General features: G+C 50.5%; 10 protein-coding genes across 10 annotated transcripts; 4 read left to right on the top strand and 6 right to left on the bottom strand.

Annotated features, from left to right (window-relative positions):
- Positions 1–992: 992 nt before the first annotated feature.
- Z518_09508 (uncharacterized protein) lies at positions 993–2,021 on the bottom strand (the record flags this gene model as incomplete). The annotated part of the gene is made up of 1 exon (XM_013413463.1): positions 993–2,021. The coding sequence occupies one exon, from the start codon at positions 2,019–2,021 to the stop codon at positions 993–995; it is 1,029 nt and encodes a 342-aa protein (XP_013268917.1).
- Positions 2,022–2,567: 546 nt separating this feature from the next.
- On the top strand, positions 2,568–2,962 carry Z518_09507 (60S acidic ribosomal protein P2; the record flags this gene model as incomplete). Its single annotated transcript, XM_013413462.1, has 2 exons — positions 2,568–2,726; positions 2,780–2,962. 2 exons carry the CDS (start codon positions 2,568–2,570, stop codon positions 2,960–2,962), a joined length of 342 nt encoding a protein of 113 aa, XP_013268916.1.
- Positions 2,963–3,375: 413 nt separating this feature from the next.
- Positions 3,376–4,176, top strand: Z518_09506 (40S ribosomal protein S15; the record flags this gene model as incomplete). Its single annotated transcript, XM_013413461.1, has 3 exons — positions 3,376–3,567; positions 3,635–3,711; positions 3,810–4,176. 3 exons carry the CDS (start codon positions 3,376–3,378, stop codon positions 4,174–4,176), a joined length of 636 nt encoding a protein of 211 aa, XP_013268915.1.
- A 450-nt stretch (positions 4,177–4,626) lies between these two features.
- Z518_09505 (uncharacterized protein) lies at positions 4,627–6,120 on the bottom strand (the record flags this gene model as incomplete). Its single annotated transcript, XM_013413460.1, has 1 exon — positions 4,627–6,120. One exon carries the CDS (start codon positions 6,118–6,120, stop codon positions 4,627–4,629), a length of 1,494 nt encoding a protein of 497 aa, XP_013268914.1.
- Positions 6,121–6,327: 207 nt separating this feature from the next.
- Z518_09504 (uncharacterized protein) lies at positions 6,328–7,311 on the bottom strand (the record flags this gene model as incomplete). The annotated part of the gene is made up of 1 exon (XM_013413459.1): positions 6,328–7,311. The coding sequence occupies one exon, from the start codon at positions 7,309–7,311 to the stop codon at positions 6,328–6,330; it is 984 nt and encodes a 327-aa protein (XP_013268913.1).
- Positions 7,312–8,126: 815 nt separating this feature from the next.
- Positions 8,127–10,835, bottom strand: Z518_09503 (uncharacterized protein; the record flags this gene model as incomplete). The annotated part of the gene is made up of 1 exon (XM_013413458.1): positions 8,127–10,835. The coding sequence occupies one exon, from the start codon at positions 10,833–10,835 to the stop codon at positions 8,127–8,129; it is 2,709 nt and encodes a 902-aa protein (XP_013268912.1).
- A 372-nt stretch (positions 10,836–11,207) lies between these two features.
- Positions 11,208–11,933, top strand: Z518_09502 (uncharacterized protein; the record flags this gene model as incomplete). Its single annotated transcript, XM_013413457.1, has 1 exon — positions 11,208–11,933. One exon carries the CDS (start codon positions 11,208–11,210, stop codon positions 11,931–11,933), a length of 726 nt encoding a protein of 241 aa, XP_013268911.1.
- A 239-nt stretch (positions 11,934–12,172) lies between these two features.
- On the bottom strand, positions 12,173–14,699 carry Z518_09501 (uncharacterized protein; the record flags this gene model as incomplete). Its single annotated transcript, XM_013413456.1, has 2 exons — positions 12,173–14,553; positions 14,594–14,699. The coding sequence occupies 2 exons, from the start codon at positions 14,697–14,699 to the stop codon at positions 12,173–12,175; spliced, it is 2,487 nt and encodes an 828-aa protein (XP_013268910.1).
- Positions 14,700–14,901: 202 nt separating this feature from the next.
- Positions 14,902–17,195, top strand: Z518_09500 (uncharacterized protein; the record flags this gene model as incomplete). Its single annotated transcript, XM_013413455.1, has 2 exons — positions 14,902–14,943; positions 14,994–17,195. The coding sequence occupies 2 exons, from the start codon at positions 14,902–14,904 to the stop codon at positions 17,193–17,195; spliced, it is 2,244 nt and encodes a 747-aa protein (XP_013268909.1).
- Positions 17,196–17,915: 720 nt separating this feature from the next.
- On the bottom strand, positions 17,916–21,268 carry Z518_09499 (uncharacterized protein; the record flags this gene model as incomplete). The annotated part of the gene is made up of 3 exons (XM_013413454.1): positions 17,916–19,977; positions 20,028–20,288; positions 20,340–21,268. 3 exons carry the CDS (start codon positions 21,266–21,268, stop codon positions 17,916–17,918), a joined length of 3,252 nt encoding a protein of 1,083 aa, XP_013268908.1.
- Between the last annotated feature and the right edge of the window lie 834 nt (positions 21,269–22,102).

Here is a 22,102-nt window from a genome sequence, read left to right as displayed (position 1 = left end):
AATTAGTGGGCGCGAAGACTTACCAGAGCACGTTAACACTCAGCGACGTAGATCAGATTGAGGATTCTTCGTGCTGTGGAATCCCCATAGGGAGGACTTCCAAAACCTATCCACCTTATATCAGAGCCTGATCAAACTTGGAGGGCATCCCAATCCGATGGTCAAGCAGATTCTTGAAGCCTCCAACTTGGCATCTAACCGTTGGTAGAAGCATCGTGGCTCGAGACGGGGCGGAAACAGAGCAACTCCGGTCCTGGGTGGACTGCACCTCTTTCCGCCAAAGCGAATCTTGAGGCTCGGTGGACGGGTGTTGAAGCGCTCAAAGTCTTATTTCGACACGAACAAGACTTCACGGTGCGCCTAGCGATGGCATGGTACATTTGCAAACCTACATAATGAACCTAACGCACACTAGGCCTCTAGCATATTGAAACTGTAGTCGTGGATGGATTGTGGGTTGGCGAAAAGTGCCAAAAAAAATTCTGGTATCGGTTCTGGGAGGAATGCCCACCGTGGATACGGCGTCGCCAAAGAGTTCATCCTCGCATTCTTGAGTAATAGTTCTCGCAACAGAATGTACATTAAGATATCCACATATTGTCAACAGCAGAGCAGCAGGATTGCAGAAGTCCTTACCATAGGAAGACGCGTATCTGGTAACCCACGTCAGAGCATCTGCATCGTGGGTATAAAACAGGGAACCATCGAACAACTTCAAATGCATATCTGGAGGAAGCCTCGTCGGCTCTCCGTATCCGCTAACAATAGTTGCGCTGCGTGAAATCTGCATGTTGAAAGAGTCGATTGAAACAGAAATTGAGAGTAATTCCACTTGATTGTGATGACGAATAACCTATATTCTTTTGAGTCGCCCGACGTGCGCCTTTCGATGCCGACACCCTCCAACACCAATGCTAAGTTGTCAATCAGAAATCCCAGTGTCGAACCAGTGTTGATACCGAACCGAACAGAGTAACCGTGAATGATCGTAGTCATTTTCGCTTGTTAGCCAGATCAAGGAGTTTCTTTCGTCTCTCTTCCTTCTCTCGCTTCAATTGATTCTCCAAAGCCAGCTCCCTCGCATCCTCTTCCTTGGCCGTTTTCAGAGCCAGCCTCTCCTCTTCATCTAGCTCGAATGCTCCTGCTTCCATGACCGATGAAGCATCGGAGCCATAATCCTCTTCTTCATCTTCTCCATCGCCGTCCATGTCGGATACATCTTCTTCGTCCGTGTCAAGATACTCATCATACCTGCTCTTCTTGCGCCGGATCTGTTGTTTTGACCTATTCGATACAGTACCCATCGTACCTTTATAGGTCGATGCCGGGGCGTGTAGTGGTGGTCGTGCTACCTTGGGCACTCGTGGCTGATCTGTCTTCTTGGCGGGACTAACGCTCCGTGAATTATCATGTTTGCCAGTCAAAGTCCGTCCGCTGGATTTTTCCTTGGCAGCTTTCGCCTTTTCTTCCTCGTGGCGTCTTCTCTCAGCAAATTTAGATACCTTCTCTCGATTAGTAGCCTGATGTTTGATCATCCCAATTTGATTCTGAGCCTTCGTTTCTTGCGCTTGTTTAGCCCTAGCCATGATATCTGCATATGATCCTTTCACCGGAACTTTGACAGTGGTCGTGGTTGGCGTGACGGGCGGTGTCGAGCCATCCTTCGATATACTACCTGTAGTCTCAGGTTTCGGCCTGGGTACTGTAGGAGTCTTTTCATTGGATGGTTTTGGCGCATTCAGGGGAGGAGCAGCCGTGCGTTTGTGGACACTGCTGGTCAACCCATGTACCGTGTTGGGTTTGCTGAGCTTTTCGGGTAGTTTTGTTACATCATCTTCTGCCTTCCGCTTGGTACCGTTCAATGGCGAAAGTATCGCATGAAAATCGGGCCTCAATCCAGGCTTGCTGACGTCTGCTTGAAGTCGATGTGAATTGGCACTCATCGGTCGCACTGGGGGTTTCGGCGGTGCGGGAGCCCTGTCATTGCCAATAGAATTGACAATGTCGCCTAGAAAGCTCATGGTGGGAATTGTGCGAGGAAGTGGGAAAGGGTCGTTAACGGCAATCAGCAGAGTTTCCGAGTGTGAGGGTGTGTATGGGTGACAGTCATGTTTGCTAGGGCGCCTGAAGGAAGATAAAAATACAGCTCCATCAAACCATCCGGATGATTAAAGGGACGTCCGAAAGCGCTTCCTCTGAATCAGAAATATGAAGGGAAACGGGAAGATGAAAATCGAAGAAGCAAAAGAGTCATGCTCCCCGCCGCCACAATTGAAGTCCGGCGAGCTGGGCAGTGACCGAGTCCTAGTCTCGGATCGGCAAACCTTCCCAGATATATTTTCGGCCGCGAACAATTTCGCCCCGTCGCACAACTTTCATGCCACCCGCATTTTTGGCCTTGTTCGTCACGGACGAACAACTTCAGAACTTGACGTGCCAGTCTCCGCTCATTTTGCGGTTAAATCGATTGTCTCTCTTGTTCGCCAACATCTCACTCAATCTCTGTAAGTCACGACGAAACTATATTTGCCAGCACCACTGACTTTGGGGAGAGAAAACTATTCAAAATGAAGCACCTCGCCGCTTACCTCCTCCTTGGCCTCGGCGGCAACACCGATCCCTCCGAAGACGATATCAAGGGTGTTCTCTCCTCCGTTGGAATTGACGCCGATGAGGAACGTCTTTCCAAGCTGCTCGAAGAGTTGAAGGGCAAGGATATCGACGAAGTAAGGAAGAATACATTGGCGGATTCTTTGATGGGATACTGACGGTGTCACAGCTGATCGCTGAAGGCTCAACCAAACTTGCATCTGTCCCAACTGGTGGTGCTGCTGCCGCCCCCGCTGCGGGTGGTGGTGCTGCTGCTGGCGGTGCTGCTGCTGAGGAGGAAGAGAAACCTGCCGAGAAGGAAGAGGAGAAGGAAGAGTCCGACGAGGATATGGGCTTCGGTCTGTTCGACTAAGCGATGGGCTCTCAGAAGCGTCAAAACATATCACTCTCCGCCATGGGAGATGGAACTACGAGCGGCAGATGGGGAAGAAAGATGGCATTCACAGCCAAGGCTGTGGAAGGGCGTGCATTCCCGAGTCGATTTGCGCAAATTGAGAGCCAAATCACAGCTATCATACTGACAATTCAAAATCCGAGTATTAGCAGGACCTTTTGTTCAAGAGGGGTTTCCTCGCTTCCTATAGAAGCCTGAATCTTCAAATCCGCCGATCAGGCTGCTGATTACCATAACTTGTGTTCCTCCTGTCTATCTCTTTCACATCATTCCTCAATTTTAGCCAACGTATCGATGTGGAATTGACATTACCGCAGCGGCCCTGAGCGTCGAGCCAACACTGAAATTGATGCCAAGATTCAGGTCACGTGATGAATTTGCCCTCAAAATGCCAAGACCGAACTCAAATTGAGCCCGATTTGGCCTTGAAAGCCTGCGAATCCGTCGACGTTTTGAACCTCATTGCCAACTGCACGATCAACAATTCCTACTCGCTTTTCGACAAGCCATATCGAAAAGCGAACGCGCAGCCTTCTGCCACGATCATGGCTGACACCGAATACGTACGTTTTGCCTCTGGGAATTTGATCTTCGATGATGAATGACATTATACTGATTAACGTCTACCAGAACGCCGAGGAGGCGGCTGAGCTCAAGAAGAGAAGAGCCTTCCGAAAGTTTTCCTACAGAGGCATTGATCTCGATCAGTATGTTTGACCTTTCCCTGTTTGCCGGAATTTCTCTCTTGCCCCCAAACTGGAATCCCAAGTAACGAAAATCTCCATTGACATTTTTTGTCATGCAGACTCCTCGACATCCCTTCCAATGAACTTCTCACAATCCTTCACGCTCGAGCCCGCCGCCGATTCAACCGAGGTCTTAAGCGCCGCCCGATGGGATTGATCAAGAAACTGCGCAAGGCCAAGCAAAACGCAAAACCCAACGAGAAGCCCGACCTGGTCAAGACACACCTGCGAGACATGATCATTGTCCCCGAGATGATTGGGAGTGTGATCGGAATCTACAGCGGCAAGGAGTTCAATCAGGTGGAAATCAAGCCTGAGATGGTCGGCCACTATCTGGGCGAGTTCTCGATTTCATACAAGCCGGTCAAGCACGGTAGACCTGGTATTGGTGCGACGCACTCTTCGAGATTTATCCCGCTGAAGTAGAGAAAAGAGAGAGAGGAGAACTGGGGAGGTTTTTGCCATCAGGGTTGTGGTTTGCTTTCTCGGACTGCTGAATATGAAAGGCGGGAGAGAGAGGAGAGAGAACCTGTCTCAGTCCACGTACATCATAAAACCGGGGGGAGCATGGCTATGATCAAACAAGAAAAAGAACGGAAAAGGTTCTTGAACCGTCCAGCCAAATGACTAGATGACCAGAAGGCCGTGAATGGGAAACAATATTGACCAGTCGATTCCGGGCAAGTTGCCATCTGTACTCGTTCTGAAGGGTATAATTCCTGATTAGAAACTTTTGATGCCCATGCATAGGCTTGCCTCACACCGCTGATCCCCCGAAACGCCTCGCTATGTGATATCTCGTCGTCAAAACCCATGGGATTTTCGCAGGATCTTTTGAATAGAGGACGTGCTCCCCCTCATTAACACATTCAATCGTTAGGGCTCGCCGTGATTCGTATCATTAGAATTACCATCACCTGCAGGCGAAGAACTATTCCCTGAGGAATCTGTAAGAACCAGCCTGACAGGTCTAGAGGACAACCCCAGAGTCTGAATAGCCCGCCTCACGTCCGGATTGCTCAACGACTCCTGGATCATATGCTCGATCTCCTGGACATCCAAGGTGCGATCGATCTCTGCAGCGGCGCGCCCGTCGTGCTCCGATATAGCATCGAGGGGTTGAGGAGGAGATTGAGGTGATTCTGCTTGCCGGGTATCCGATAGGCCCAGGAGCCCATTCAACACGCTCTCAACTTCACTAACGCCATTCATGGGCTGAAGAATCTGGCTGTTCTCGCGCTGCAGGATGTTTTCTCGGCGGAGAGGTGCACCGCGTTCGGCAACAACGATTGCCTCGCGATGGCGACGCCGCAGATGCTCCTCTTCCTGACTTCGCTCCGTGGAGCGTGGTCGGGCACTGGATATGGGCCGTGACGTTTCCTCCCAAATGGTAATGTCGTCTCTAGCAACTCCGGCGGTCTCTTCGCCCCCAGTCATCCAGGCGTCGTTATCTTCATCAGCCCGGCCTGAGGCGGCCCAACCGGAGTTCCAGTTATCTCGACCTACATTTTCCTTGTAACTGCTCGCATTGAGACCGACTTCGCGCAGTTGCTTCCGACCCAAAGGATACTGCATGATCTCGAGGATAATGGTGGCCATGAGGGGATCGTCTGATTGCCAGGCGTTGCGGTCGAAGAGCCTCACAACGTCGCATTTCTTGAAATTGAAGCGTTGATTCTCTGGCAGGGCGCAGGGGAAAGGATAGTTCGCCAGCCAACGGGTGACCAATCCGGCGGCCAGAGCAGCGTCCATTGTGGAGGACACAGATTGCCGCGACCTTCGTCGACTAACAAAGTGAAACATGTTATTAAGCACGTTGAGAAGAGAGACCTCATGCGCTGGTCGGTGGGCTGGTCGAATGGGGGAAGGCGGCAACTCCTGCCTGTCTGCGTTCCTCTCCTCCGGATTAATGTTGTGAAAGGGCAAAACATTGATGAGAGCTTTAACAACAGCTTTGCAAGCTCTAGGTTCATGTAATTCGTTTGACACCATTGTGTCCTGGAGTGCAGGGTGGTATAAAAGCATCCACAAGCCGTATATGGCCTTGTCACGGCGCTCATAATCCCTGCTGGCCAGATCCCGGAATAAGAGATATTTCGCACGGCATCTGACAGTTCGGCTAGCGACAATCTTGATGGTCGAAGTGCGGAGTTCGTAGCTATAGCCGTCTGCCAATGTGCGGAGGGTCTCGATCTTGAGGGAATTCTCTGAATCCTTTTGTAGACGCTTAGTCGGTCGAGGAGGTTCCGGTGGCGGCGCTCGGGCTGCATCCTTAACTTGTTGGAGAAGCGCGGGAATGGTGTAACATGCCGCGCCGATTCCTACTAGTAGCGCGGCTATTACAAGGCGATTCGATGAAAAGAAAGACATGTTCAATGAAGCTGAGTTGTGACCCATCCAGTGGGTTGGAGATACGGAGACGAGTCGAAGAATCAGGCGGAGATTTAAGTCGCAATAAAACACCCGGACACGCTTGGCAAGGCTGAGGCCTCCGGTTGGAACAGATCTGAACTTGGCTTACACAGTAACCTTGCTGACTCAATCTTTCGCTTTCGTTATTGGAATGTCTTGCCCGGCTCAGTCATGATCCTCTTCCGTGGTTCCTGGACATCCTTCCATCGCTCTATCTGGGTATCTGTACTTACACCAGAAACAGTAATTCCATCTTGCTCGAAGGTATGCCACCAGCCTCGTCAGCTTCTCAGAGATTTCTAGTGCCTCATATTCCTCCAGCTCCTCGTCTTCTTCATCCAATTCCCCATCAACTTCCTCGAGCTCTGCTTTCTTTTCCAGCGCCATTTTGTCGTCCCCTTCTTCATCTAGATCATTGTAGTCAGGACGCTTTGAGAGCGATTGACGAAGGCCATATCGCATCCTGCGATCACGCTCATTGAGTGCCCTTTGCTTGACGAGGCCGCGCCACAAAACATTGATACTCTTCAACGGTTTGGTCGGCTTTCGCCTCGTATAATCCGTAGGGTTGTCCGCAGACTTGGTAGTCTCTTCTTCCTCGTCGAGTCTCTCACACACTTTCATGGCACCCCAGACTTGTCCTTCTGTCCGCTTCTCTTCGCGCTCCTTCTGCTGTCTGTCTCGGAACTCGCTAGTCTCGACTTTTCTCTTCTTCTCGGCGTCTTGTTGTGCTTCCACCTCTTCTCTAAACTTTCGCTTCTTCTCGGCATCCGCCCCAATTCCGCTGCGTGAATCCTTCATTTCCAACCCGATCGGCTCAAGCAATCGATCGTCTGTCTCTCCGTCTGCGCCCTGTCGGGTTGCACCTAATGCCGTCCCAGGCTTGTACCCTAATGCTGCCATCATTTTAAATCCTTTATTGCTTGTGTCTAGTGTTGCAGAGTTCAATGCTGATTCTCTTTTCTTGTGTGCTTCTTCTGCGAGTTCCGCCTTTGATTTCGGTCGTGCTTTGGTCTCAGCCTCGCGAGCAAGTCGCCTCTTTCGTTGCGTCAAGGTCTCGTTCCTGGTAGATGGGGTAGGGTCTTCAAAGATCATATTCATATAGTCATCTTCATTACTTATAGAGTCCGCTCCAGGCTTAGAAGCCATTTTCGCTGCTCGTTTGCGCTCAGATTGTATACGAGAGGCCACAGAGTCTGTGAGACGTTCTCTTCACGCATGAAAATACCTGCGGCCAAGGTCATTGCATCCTTCAGATATCTGCAGCGGAATATTTTGGGCCTTGGATATTTGTAATTGGCGAAAGTGAATGAAGAGAAAATTCCTCACTATTCCTTACCGATATATTTGAGTTAGCATTGAATTCGAACTACAAACAATCACCAAAGGATGGATGCACCTGGAAACATTTAAACACCGGGAACGTCGCCCCCGATGGGGATCACGTGGTAAAAAATTTTGTTGTTCATGTATTGAAACAGCGCAAAACTTGCCTCGAAACCGTCGGGAAACTTGTCTCGCTTTTCATGATCCTGTGACGCAGGTAAGGCAGAAGATAGACTCCCCCTTTATCACCGGTAGTAACCTATTTCTTCAATAGTGGTTAGCGTGTCGTTCTTATATTGTATGCTTGCATCCAGTATGACCTTTCGGGTAATGCGAAAGTCGCGAGTTCAAGTCTCGCCAGGATCAACTTCCTTTTTGCCTCGATGATAGCCAAAGGGAAAAACCTTTGGGGGAAGGAAGGCGGAATCCAGAATAGCAAGCATCCGCCCAGCAGTATCAAAGGCATTTTTACAAAGTGGCGATGGAGTTGGAAATCCCCCAGATAGCGCAGTGATCTACGAGATTTGTGGTCATTCTGGCAAATTGTGCGAAAAAGTAGATACTTCCCTGATATGACATTGAGGCCAGCGCCTTGGGCAACGGAAGTAAAAACAGCCAACGCTTCCGCCAATTCTCCACTAGAACCTCCCTTGCCTCTTCCTCTTCTCTCTCTCATACTCCTTTTTCTCACGACCCTCCTCACCCTGAATTTCCGCAACCAGCCTCTTGAACTTCCTATCGTAAGCAGCATCCTTCTCCTTCTTCCCGCGGAGTTGTTCTCTCGCAATGAAATTGGCGTCCTTGCGCAATTCCCGCATTGCTCCTTTGCGCTCTTTCTTGTGCTCGGCTTTGAGTTTCGATAGCTCAGCCCGCTGTCGATCTGGGTCATAATGGCGGCCCGGGTTATAATTCTCGATGAAGGCGGGAATGGAGGTTTTGATTGCTAGGGGTCGGTGGTTATGTAGAAGCAAAGGTAAGCGAGAGGCCGTGGAGGTCTTTTGGAGGGCTTCAAGTTTTTTCAAGGTAGTGGAGGCGAGATCAAAGGTCTCTTTGGGAAGTTTCTTTGCCAGGGAAGTGAGGTGATTGAGCACTCGGATAAAAGGAGAGCTTAGCTCCGGAAAGGCCGACTTCTGCTTCCACAGCTCTGCTGCTTGAGCAGAGAGACGTATGAAGGCGTTGAGAAGAGCCAGACCGCAGGTGGCGTTATCCTGAACGTCTTTGTTCATCACAATATCTTTGAAGGACAATTTCTCAGGCACGGCCACAGAAATTGGCTTCACTCGAAATGATATTGTGGGCAACCGAATCGGAGTGTTCAAAGGATTTCCATCTTGATCTTGCTTCGACAGAGGAGTGGGTGAAAGACTGGCCATAGCATTGGCGACATAGTTAACCACTTCAGGGATATATCTTTTCGCTCGCCGCTGATATTGAAGTGCCAAGGAGCAGCAGTAAGCCCCGGTCCCCAAATCCTTCAAGGATTGAACAGAGCTTTGCCCAAGATATCGCCCAATGATTAGCGTCGCGGGCGTCACCACCGTATGAAAATGATCGGAAGTCGGGAAGATGGTGGAAATGCCTGTCAGGATAACAAGGTCCCCAACAGACAGTTGGAGTGGTCGTTGATCGGCTATCCTCTGAAGATGTCCCCGAAAGGCTGCTCCCACTGCTTGAGGGGATGACTTTGTCATGGAATGCAAGTGCCGCAATAAGCTTTCGAGGACGGAGAATGGCACGTCGCTGTTGGTATCCGCAAGGTACGCAACATGATGTGTCAAAACAGGAGCAAAGGTATCCAGTTTGTCTTGATTCCCTTCAGCGAGGCCTTTGTGGTACAGAGCACGAATTCTTTGGACGATCGTTGGCAGATCCGTGGCTTGGGCATCTTTTACCACATCCAAGAACTCTTTGTGGGTTTGAGGACAAGGGAAAGTGTACGCAAGGTTGCTTGTCGACCCTTTTTCCGTGGTCATCGACATCGTCAATTTCGTTTCTTGCGGCAAAACCAACCCGTTAATGAAATCATCGTCGCCATCGCCCTCTACCTCATCTTCTGGGCTAGGGTCTTCAGAACCTTGTTCGCTTGCCATCTCCGCCTCAGAGTCCGAGGCAATTAAATCATCGTCAAGCACGAACTGGTCTTCGTCTTCCACATCAAATTCCTTTCTTGGAAGGGTTTGTGGAGCAGACAGCCCAAAGGCCTCCGCATCATCTTCATCGACATCTTCCCCTGGTCCAGGCTCATCATCGTCATCTTCATCCTCATCCTCTGAGCTTTCGGCTTCGCCTTTCATTCTGCGAATTCGTTTTCTCTCCAGCTCTCGAAGCCTGGCTGCCTCTTCTGCGGCCTTCTCTTCGTCCGTTTTGGTTCGCACACTAGGTTTCGATCGAGCCTCCAACTTCAATTGTCTCAAATTTGCCTCATATTCTTTCTCCGCTTCTGCTCTGCTCTTTCCAGCCAATATGGCAGCGCGAGAAGGATCCATGTAAGGCCCTGGTTCCGTGACAGGCGGCGACAGTAATTGTTTCTCCGGTATTGGGTGGCCTCGAAGTGCTTCGTAGAATTCGGACATACCTTGGTCCAGCTCGGCGCGTAGATCATCGTCATCGGCCTTTGCAGCTTGACGTTCTGCCTTGTACATTTTGGACTTTGCAATAATTTCTTTCATAACTTCATTCTTCGTTTTCTTCCTCTGTGGCATTTGCTCATCTTGATCGTCTTCGAGGCCTTCTTCCTCTTCGACACGCAATCTTTTGCGGGGTCGGTCATCTAGTCCTTCGACATCTTCGTCCTTTCCCTCCAGCGATCCCAAGTCTTCTTCATCAAAATCGTCATCGGCATCATCTCCAAAGTCAAGCGACCTTCCACCATGTGTGAGTGTCATCTCTTCCTCGCTGTCGTCCTCCAGATTGAACATGGAAGTTTTCTTCAACTTGCGTTCGGTCTGGCGGGCGAATCTTTCGGCCGCTCTCTGCTCCGGTGTCATTGTGGGATCGTTCTCTCCAAACCGGCGGTCGATCAAGCCTCCGACCCTATTTCGACTTTGAATCTCTTTTAGAAGTGTTTCTCGTCGCCTCTCCTCACCCAATCCGCGAGTTACGCCGGGCCGACCGACAGCAGACTTCAATGCCTTGCCGCTCGCATATTCGAACTTGTCTTTTCGAGTTGGCGCTTTGACCTCGAATGGGTTGAACCGTTCTCGAATGCCCTCAAGGGCGGAGTTGTGCTGGAGTCGTTTCTGCGCGTCTTTCGCGGCCAACTTTTTCTTTTTCTTAGATTTCTGAGACCCCAAGACGCCATGTTCACGCAGGGAGGCTTTTAATTGTTTTAGCTGCGAGGGCGCCATGGTAGGCGGTCTGCACAAACCCAAAATCTGTCCCTCGACCTGAAAAAGTTGTAGCCTGCGTCCTGTCACTGAACTCCGCCGTAGACACTTGCCAAGATTTTACTTATCGATAAGGCCTGACACTTCAGCGACAATGGGAGTGTCCTTGTAGATGACTTTTGGATCTCGTGTCCATCTCTGACATCCCCTGGTCAAATGTCCTCTTTTCCTTCTCTCCGTACCTCAAAATATTTATGAAGACGCCTTTCCAGAATAGGTTAAGTCTCTTCTCAAAATACAAAATCTCCGTTCGAAACGATCCGGCATCCAACACATCAAGTTCATGAGTAACAGTCTAAGCTCTCCTCCCGGTTCACAGTCCATAATATCAAAATGCAATACTTCTCCCTCTCGCTCCTCGTACCGATAGCCTATCTTGGCATCCTGATCGGGTCGATGGCCACGTTCTCTCACCTCTACCGCCAGCGACAAGTGAACTCGAAACTACGACTTGCCCCTTACTTCGACGCACACACGAGCCGCGACATCTACCTGTCCCTCCTGCACATGCAAGACGAGACCAAAGTGCCCGAGTCCATCCTCCGAGCAGCACTCCTGGCGCGCGCTGTCGAGGACATCCAGCGCATCATGGAGGTGCGGAGGCGGAAACCGGCATTAGCGACGCTGCTGCAGCGGGGCGTGGTGGGCGACGAGATCTTCCAGCGCCTACAGCGCGCGGACCAGGAGCTGCAACTGGAAGTGAAAGACGTGGTTGCTGAGGCCAATGCGCTCGCGCCGAATTGGGGCCAAATTATCTTTCAGAGCGCGAACGAGATGGTGCAGAATAATATGCTACGCGACAAGTTGGAAGAGATCAAGGCCACTTTGCCCGCGGAGAAGGCGGCGTGGGAGGCGCAGAGGGAGAAGTCAAGAAGAGAATTGGAGGGTGAGGGGATGGCGAACGAAACAGAACAACCGTCAGCGACGCTGGAGAAGACTACGAAGTCGGGGAGCAGTGATGAAGATGGTGTTATTGTTGAACCCCCTACCGCTGAAGTTGTTGTTTCAGGCGGCGGGAGTGGAGGCGGAAAGAATAAGAAGAAGAAAGGGAAGAAATAAAAAACCCAGCGAATTTTCTCCTATTTTTAGGTCCCTGGCTGGAACTTTGTGATTGCTTGGGCGCCGGGGGAACAAAGCGTCCCATAAAAGCATGCATTCGGAGAACTGAACCACGGTCTGGGTCGGAGTGAAATTATTTTTTTTTTTTTTTTTTTTTTTTTCATGTACTATGATACAAGGAGGTTGTGAAATAACATGGCTGATCCATCTCGAACCTTTTCCCTCCCAGACCCAAAGAATCAGAGCTCCGTATCACTCCAGTCGCGGTGTACAAGGACTTCGGGAGGAACAGACGTCTTCATCTCTTGGGCCACGAGGGAGACGTCATCAGCAAGGCTGACCCCCATTCTCAGCCTCCTCTCAATCACCATGCAAAGAAACGACGTTAGAACATCCAACCTGAGTTCCTGCGCGGGCCGGCTCTCGATCTCCTCAACGTCCGAGGGTCGGATGCCTTTCTCATGCATTTTCTTATCCGTCATCGCGAGGACAATTTCTGCCAGACTCTTGACTGCGCTCTGATATCGCGAGCTCTTCATTCTCCGGACGCCCTTTGCTCGAGACGAAGGCGACACAAAATCCGACGGAAACGACCGAGCTATTTGCATGATAACCAAGCGCACGACCTCCTCATGTGGTAGCATATTAAAGGACTCCCGGAGCCCGTATAGAGCACAAAGAGTGCCTTGGGGGTCAGAGGAGAGGCAGAAGCATCGTATAATTTGCTCATAGAAGTCAGAAGAGAAATCGGCCTGAGCCGTCGATTTCTTCTTCGGGTCGAGGGCTTGGAACCACTCTTGCATTTCGGCAAAGAGAGTCCGTCCGTCCGGATACTCCTTGTTGTGCGCGGCAGGTGAGCCATAGTGAGTCTTTGCGGTGTCCCAAAGCGCAGCAAACGTTTCAAGATCGGGCGGAATGGTTTTCTTTAACGTCGAATATTTCTTCCACACATCGGGGATCTTCCCAGATCGAAGTGAAGCATACAGCCAGTGATTCATGATGAACGAATTAGGTTTGATCTGAGCGGAAGTGGTCATGACATTGGTAAGATGACTTGCCTTTACAAAATCTGAGCGCCGAGTGTAGTGCAAGAGGAGGATTGAAAATGTTTCGATCGTTGCCGGTGGTGCCCCTCTCCTAAGGAAGAACGGTATTCGCGTCGTCTCAATAAATCTCTCTGATTTGCTGGACTCAGTTGGCGTTGTTGGCGAAAGTCGTTTCTGAACCAGTTCAATCCGAGATTGAATCATTGCCCACGCAGTATTCTCAGCCTTGCGACGGGCACCTGGGGAGCCTTCCCGCAACCATGCCGCCACAATACCGTTCAAATGTCGAGCATCAGGTTTAACTCCTCGTTCGTACATCAACTCGACCACCAGAGCCGCTTCGTCGGCCTTGCTTTCTCCAAGGAGCCATTTGATCCAAGCCGCAAAGAAATATTTATTTTGAAACGATCGTGGAAGGACCACCAGGGACGTAAGGCCAATCTGATTGATAAAATCTTCACTCGGCGACGGCGGGACTTTTGATTCTTTGGCTAATTGTTGGAAAATTCTCCAGGAATCAGTTGGTGATCGGACTGTGAGCATGAACATGTCTTTGAAAATCGCCAGAGCAAGATCCTTTCGGCCCGCATGGAGCAAAGCGCTGCTGATTCGACCTAAGATAGCCAAAGTTGTCTGATGGTCTTCGGTATTCTCCAGCCTTCGTCGTAACTCCAAATAGCACAGCCAGGCGTTGTTGGCCGCAGAAGGGCTTTGACTTTTCGCCCAGGCTGAAATTACAGAGACGAAAACTTCCGGGTCGATCATAGTAGTATGCTCATAGCACTCAAATGCAAGGGATTGAGCCTTCCGAGGTCTTCCAAGATCAACATAGAGGCGGACGCCCATTGTCCAGAACATTTTGGCGATATCTTCCTTAACGCCTAGCCGAGACCTTTGAGCTTCCCAAGTCTCGGTAGCAGCAGCAATATCCCCATTGGCGTGCAGGGCATCAATGTACCCAAGCCATTCGGAATCTTCCAGCGGCACGTCAACTTTGATCATGTCTCCGCCGAGCATCTGAAGGTGTTTAGGCCTGTAATATTTTGAGCTTTGCGATTTCCAGAGAAAATGCCAGACATCCTCTGGAAGAATGACGGAGAAATTCGATACATGTTGTTGGCATCTCAAATACCATTTCCACAATGCGAAGTAGGTTTTGTCATCAGCTCCCGGGCTCTGAGCTTCTTTCAGTGCCGCATTGAACCGTTTGACATAAATTTTGTCCTTGTAGGGAATGCCCAACGTGACTTTCAGTGGGCTCGTGGAACTTGCGGTCCGTTCAATGCCCTGTTCTGCTTTCGCCAGCTCCTCGAGTTCTTCATCGGTGATCAACTCAGGATCCTCAGGGGGCATGACTCCTTCGTCTTCTAGTGCTTTCAAAAGCGCCTCTCTCTCATCTGAAGGCAAGGACTGCATAAATTCGCTTTGGGGCCCAAAGGGACCCTGCCGCATGATGGCAAGCTCTCGTTCCAACTCTTCCAATTCCGCCCGAACTCGTTGACCTTCGGCTTCGAGATGGTCTTGAACGGGGATTCTCGTAGATGCATCGTAACCTTGTTGTTCGAACTCACGGACTACGACTCGGTCAGAAGATGGAGTGGGCGCATGACGGACTGGGCGAGATCGAGGTGGTTGCCGAAAATGACGGATAGGCTGAAGACGTTGCAGGCAATTTTGATGCCCTGCGAAGCTCGGAGACAGACAAAATTTTTGATGCCATCTTCGAGAAAGATGACAAATGCCGCGCATAGAGAACTTCTTCTTTTATTTGGTGGTGCACTTGTCTAACCGTCGTTCAACACAGTGTTGAGAATATAAAGGGAAGAGAATTTGTCTTAGCGCAATTGAAGTGCGGAGAATGCGAGCCTCTCTAGTAAACGTCAATATTTTCTCCTGTAACATCTGAGGAGTCTGAATGATCAATGGATTCAGAAGAAGTGCAAGTAGATGAGAATGCACACACAGTGAGCCTAATTTCCCCCTCTTCTCACGTTCAACCGCTCAGCAGAACTAGGGGTGCTTCATCTTTAAACCTTCTAAACGATACGACGATGAAATAGACCACAGACCGCGGAAAAGACGCAAAAGCGACAAATCCACTGCGCAAAAGACTACGTCACATGAAGAATGCACATGGCCCAGCCTTCTGGGAGGCCGGGAACCTCCCACTGCAGTACAATTGCGGCAAGACAAGTTTCGACAAGTATGGACGAAACAGCAGGCGAAGATCGACGAAATAGTAAACGACGTTGACAAACAGTTTCTGGACGACATATTGGAATATGTACGCCACGAGAAGAACAACCCTTCTTCACAAGGTCGGGTCAAGACCGGATTGATCCTCTGTGGACCGGGAAAGAATGCACAACGCGACCTAGTTCAAGGATGGAAAAGGAGACGATCACTGGACGCTGCAGAACTTTTCATTCCGCTTCAACCCAGTTACGCACCGAACTTACAAAGTGCGCTGAAGAATGTGATTCGAATGGCAATATGCCGAGAAGACAAAGAAGGAGCCGGAGAAGAAGGGTACACGAAGTTTCTGGCGGCTCATAAGGCGTTGATACCAATGAACTTCGACCTGGAACTCCTCTGGCGGTATGTCGAGAAGAACGCGATATCGAGAGTCATGGTATATATATCAGACGTGGAGACGTTCGACACGAACATTCTCTCCGAATTGATTTCAACCTTCAGTTCCTGGTCCGATCGCATTCCGTTCATACTCCTATTCGGCATATCTACGATGGTGGAATTGTTTGAGTCTCGTCTTTCCAGATCAACCGTTGCACTGTTGGATGCAGAGGTATTCGAGCCACGCCAACCTCAAAAGCGGGTAGATCCCCTCTACGAGATCTACCATGCAATCCAACACGACGACGACGCAGAGCTATTCCTCGGCCCTTCAGCGCTCAATGTCCTGGCAGAACTTGCACAAGATCAAAGCACGACGGTGGAAAGTTTCACTCGAGCTATCAAATACGCGTTCATGTCTCACTTCTTCGCGAATCCACTGTCAGGGCTGCCCTCGAGCCCAAATACGGAGGAGGTCTGGTCCCCGGCCATCTCCCAGGCAATCCGCAACACAGCCGGATTCAAAAACCTCTGCGAATCCCTGGCCACAGGTGACAAGGACCAAAGGACCCAAGCCCGCACCTTACTTACCTCCGATGAGACCCTACAAACCGCTGCCGTTGAAGCAATAGAAACCGGACAACAACGCCTCCGCTCCGGGCTCGCAGCCATCGACACACTGCAAAAAATCTACCACGACCTCCTAAAACTCGACGCCCTCACAACTCTGGAGAGCGAGACGCGGCTCCTCGCCTATCTCCCAAATTTAACGCAGTCAGAAATATACGAAGCAATTGAGACGACAATGGCAGAAAGGACGTCAGCCGTGGACTCCAAGCTCTTCATCACCGGCGCCTGCCAGATTCTAAGTGACCTACGCAATTGGCAGCCCATCGAGACGCATGCGTTTGATACCGAAATTCCAACGCTCAACGATATATCGGCGGCCCTAGAAGGAGACGACAACGACGATGCTACCTTCGCTGATGAAAACTCTCCCATCAAAGCATTCCAGACTCTTCTGGCCAACTATCTAACCGCTCGAACCTTGTTCTCTTCTGCAACAGCACTGGCAGCAGATGATGCATCAGCTTCTCCATCAACACCAAATCCATTCAACACCACCACTTTCATGGGTGAATCCTATACTTATAACCTCAAATACCCGCTCTTCGCGATCCTACACGCCCGAGCACGTTACGCGCACGAACGCGCCCTAACCCGACCTGCAGATTACCTTGGCTGCGACTGCTGCACTATAGCAAAAAACCCAGGATCCACCGCCACCTTGCATCTCGATGCCTCCTCGTTACCGCCTACTAGTCTACTCTTGCGCATGCTTAATGAAGCAGGCAATGTCGTGAATGTGTGTGACCTGTGGGAAGCGTATCGGGATCGTATCTCGCCCACACTGAGAGCTGGCCAGCCGAAAGGTACTCCGAATGATGACAACAACGGCGATGACGCTGATGCTGACGCTGACGCTGCCGATGGCAACGGCTTAGAAGAAGCCACGGAACGAAAGGCCCTGGCGCTCTTCTATCGCTCGCTAGCAGAGTTAAGGCAGTTGGGGTTCGTGAAGACGAGCAAGCGGAAGCCGGGGGTCGATTGTATTGCGAAGGCGGCGTGGATAGGTTTATAATTAAACATAGACCCTTGCCGTGCGCGGTTGTATACGTCCAGAAAGGCGACAAATAGAACGGGGAAGGGTGTGCACAGAGAGTAAGAGTCTGGGGAACGGCAGACGCGGAGACGATTCTAAGCAAGCAGGAATCGATTAATTTGGTGTGAGACAATTACCAATTCCATTATTACAGTGCAACACTACACTTGTCTGAAAATCAGACAGGAATGTGTAGATGGTACCTCAAAACACACAACCCGACAAACGATAAACTAATGTCGCCAAATCAACACCCCATGCCGTTCGTCCTCTATGTTCGACGTCAAGAATCGTCAACCCTCATAAAGACATATGCCAGAAGCAGGAGGACAGCGAAACCAAACCACGCGTGCTAAGCCAAAGTCCAGTCCACGAGGCGTTGGTGTTGGCGTTTGTACTCCATATGGTACCCGATGACACCCAGTATATCCATGTCCGTATTTCATGTCCAGATCATATCCACATCCGAGATGATAGTGCCGGCGGCTGGTCCACATCAATCAATCAACAACTGTATTGAAACATACAAATCCAAGAGAATGAATGGGTATAATCCCAATGGCCATCGCTTGCCAACCCATCTATCGCAAAATAGGAGCCGGACTCCGCCTCGTACCAGATGATGCCATCCCAAACACAAGACTGGTACCTGTGCTTCTTGCAACCCATACCCAGCTACAATAATCCATCCACATCATATCACATATCAATCAATTTCATGTCTTGGCGAGCGACGCTGATACTCTCGTCATTTTTCTTTTTCTTTTTCTTGAACTTTGGTATCGCCACTTCACAATCTGGGCAATATTCATGGAGGCAACTGTCATCCATACAAGTTTTTGTTTTGTTGAGAAAGGAAGTAGGCCCTCCACAACGACAGCAGATAATAAGTTCAGCAGGCATCTTGTTACTCGTACTCATACTTGGATGATGATGAGTTTGACCCTGCCATGGCTTTATGATGCTCTGTTGAACCATCATCGTTTGAGAAGCTTTGAGCTGATTAGCGTTGAGTCCAGTTTCTACTCTCTCTTGCCGAGGATCACTTGGACTCGTCACCGCTGACGATGATTGTGGGGAAAACGGTTGCTGTTCGGGCGAAGAGTCGCTGTGTGAAGAGGAGGAGGACTGGCTGCTGTCAGACTCTGCTTCAGTCCTTTCCATTCCCTCATCTCCATCTTCGAGGTTCGAATGGCGTTGCTCTTCAGCCAGAACTTGTTTCGTTTTCCCTTTTCCACCAAGTTCGAACCAGCTCTGATGGGACTTCTTGTCTTTGATGAAGTGATCGGCGATGTGGTTGAATCTGATATTAATGGCATCCACGCCGTGTTGATGGTGTACAATGATGCTATTGCAGAAGCCACACCAGAACTGGCCTTGGTAGTTTCTGGCAATCCGGTGCCTTCTTGCATTGTACCTCCCATCCTCTGAACGACACTCGGGATGTGTGCGACGCATATGATCGATGTAGTTATCCTCGGAATGGTAGAGGACCTCATGACACGTGCTACAGCGCCAGCATTCCGGTTGTTCATGCTGTCCCTGTTCGTGCCGTTTCCAGTCGTTTTTGCTGCCAAATGTCTTGTTGCATCTATCAAAAGTGCAGCCAAAGGGTCTCTCATGGCGATGCATATGCTTTTTCAACTCGCTAGGCCGCATTTTGACTTTGTTGCAACCCTTGACTGGACAGGGAAAGTATGTCTTCTTGGTGTGGGGGCATACTTTGCCGCGAGGCGTTTCAGAATCGACGGGTCCTGTGAACCGACTGATCGAAGAGCCACCAACACTGGTCCGGTCGTCGAAAGAGGACCGTAATGTCATTCGAAATCGACTAACAATGTCTGCTGCAGAAAGGGGGATCCTAGCTTTGTCTGATTTCAGGGCGTGTTCGTCTAAAAAAGTTTTGATCTCATCTTCAAGAAGTTTCCCGATTTCGGTGTTGGGGGGTTTGTGTTCATCTTCGGGAGGGAAGATGTTTACCTTGAAACCTTGATGGGGTGAATTCTCTGGCGCAGTGCTAACCCCGATGTTCATGAGGTAATCTTCTGGTCGCCCACCTAGCTCATTAGGTATGGCAGATTGGACTTCCTGAGGAGACTGAAATTCTGTCATCCTATCTGAGTCCAGGACAGGATCGGCAATGGTATGAGGACCTTGGACCCTTCGAATCTGGTTGTTTGCGAATGCATACCGGGGGGGATTATTCATTCTCTTGGCGGCTGGCAACGACCGAACGTTCCTGGCCGCCGGGGGCTCAATGCCGGCCCAAGGGGTGGTGGGCCAAGGTTGTGCATCCCCAACGGGACTAAAACTGTTCGCGGAATGTGACGTGTCCTGGGATTGAGAATATATAGTTTGCGATTTCGCCCTTTGCATCATCATTCCTGGAGGGACCAGATTGCTGGTGTTGATTGGAGCCGGGGGGGGAAACTGTCGTTGCAGCCCAGCCGAACCCGCCGCGCTGGAAGTACGTTGATGTTGAACTCCTTGAGCCATGCCCATGCGAGGATTTGGGCTTGAAGAGAGACTGGGGTCCACTGCTTGATTGTCGAAACCGTAGGAACGCCTCATTTGACCGTCGATCGGAATGCCCTGATTGAAGGACTGGCTTGGATCCGGGTAGATATCCTGATAAGCCTGGTATGACTCTGTGACAGACCTCACCGGGGCGGCAGGAAGCATCGAGTTTGAAACAAAATTAAATTCTGTCTCATCATTCCGCTCTTGCCGATTTCCCTCTTGCTTATACCACTCCTCAGATCTGTCCAAAGTCAGTTCTCCGGATCAGCCAGTAATCGGGGACAAACTTACAATTCCAACAGTCGTTTCTGATCCTCTTTTTGATGCATTTTCTGTAGATGTTGCTTGAAATTATCTAGACGAGGCCATTTCTTTGCTGATCTCGGACAGCCTTCCGCAAAGCATCTGAAATATTTGGTGTTTCGGTTGTTGACGTCGTGAACCGACTTCAGATGTCGATCGAGGTCATTGCTGGTAGCGAAGCCTTTTGCCTGGCGTGGACATGCAGGGAACGTGCATCTATGTTCTCGTTGGTGTCGAGCGCAGTGTTTTCTATGTCTTATCAGCTGCGAGCAAATGATGAATGGCACGGAGCAGACTTACTTGAGATCTGACCTCGTCTTTGCATGGTAATCGCATTCACGACATCGGAGACGAGCCGGTCTCTGAGCCGGCCTTGGTAAAGGACTGACAGACTGGCCCGACTCAGAAGGGGGAGGGTTGGAAAATCCCCCGGGGATGATTGTCGAGTGCGAGGAAGGATAAACAGAGATCCGAGGACCAGAAGTGAACAACTGAGATCTATAGGGCCGTGGATCCATGGTTTCTGCAGAGGGATCTATTAGAGAATCACCTTCATTTTGAGATTTTCGTGATCCAGTCCAATAAGCCGAATCTCTGACTGATTCCTGTCCACTGGCAGAGGAACCCGCACGTTGACGGTTGGGAGTAGACAGATGTCGAGACTGCTCAGATTCGTCGGTCCTGATATTGGTGGGGAAAGGGGGGGTTGGTCCTTCAGTGGCAGACAAGTGTGACCATGGCGCGGTGCTCTGTGGTTCTAAATCCAATGGGCTTGTTGGGTGATGGGTCACGCCGATGATACCCACCGAAGGGCTTTCGACGTCCAGATAACGAGAATGAATCGCGGTAGATGCAGAAAGAGAGTATTGAGAGTCGCCTTGCAGGGAATCAGGTGGAGGGAAGGCTCCAAATGGGCCAGAAAAGTCCGGAAGATTGTAGTCAGAAGGCGAAAAGAAAATCCTAGGAGTTTGATCACTGGCAGAAGGCATGACGGATAACGGGGACTGGAGCCCGGTCAAGTCTGGATTCAACCCTGGGTCTGTAGGGAAGGCGGTGTTCACCACAGTGGCTCCGCCAGCATGAGAAAGAGTGATAGATGCCTGATGTTCAAGAGTCAGAGGACACGGGCGCACCACAAGGCAAGGAGGCAGTGCGGGAGCTACATTGGAACTGACTGCTTGTGTCTGGCAGGAGACAGACTCAGGTGGTTGAGATACAACCTTAGCCATGATTGAAGGGCTGCCAAAGTTGATTATATCTACGCTTGTATCAGCATTGAGCCATGAGACAGGCGGGGGAAATAGATGAGGATGGTCAAGAATGAGGCCGGGCGTGGACAAAGGTTTGGGGACGCTTACTCCAATCCGTTCAATCCATTCAACAGCAGGGAAGAGGGCTCAGAATTCGACTGTTTTGATCAGAATTCCAGAAGCACTGCCCCTTGTCTATCAGACAGGAGGACGCCTATGGCTTCGTCGAGGTTGTCGAGGTGGATGGCAACCAGTCAAGAAGAAGCGGGGCGGGTGTGAGCCTAGTTTTGCCCGACGTTGAAAAATGAGGCAAATGAATCGGAGAGCCGAAGCTAATGACCGACGCGCTTGGTGCAGAAGAAAAGAGATCGGGAATTGAGGACTGAGGGAAATGAGATCGAGAGGAATGAGGGAGGGATGAGTTGGGTCGAGAAACAGAGGAGGCGGTGCAAGACAGAAGAGGACTGCCGGTGGTTTTTGAGGCTGCTTGCCAGAACCTCTAGCGCAGTCGACTTGCTCCTACGAGGCGGGAGGGCGAAGATGGAGGATCATCTCGGGACGAATGGAATGAGTTTGCAAAGAAGAAACAATGCAACGGTTTCGATTCAGTCAAAGGGAAAGTGGTTGATGAGGGATGATGGGTGAGGATCAGTGGGAAGGGAAATGGTTAGTGCGGTAACCGGTGAAGCAGGCCGAATGACGGCAACCGCAGTTTTGGGGGGGGGGGGGGGGGGGGAAAAACGCGACACCGTTCAGGGATTGCCGGAGTGGTCCGTGCGACCCAGCGACAAAGCTACTACCGAAGACCAGATA

This window comes from Rhinocladiella mackenziei (genome assembly GCF_000835555.1).
Source record: "Rhinocladiella mackenziei CBS 650.93 unplaced genomic scaffold supercont1.7, whole genome shotgun sequence".
Lineage (NCBI taxonomy): Eukaryota > Fungi > Ascomycota > Eurotiomycetes > Chaetothyriales > Herpotrichiellaceae > Rhinocladiella > Rhinocladiella mackenziei.
This window is presented reverse-complemented; position numbering and strand designations above follow the sequence as displayed.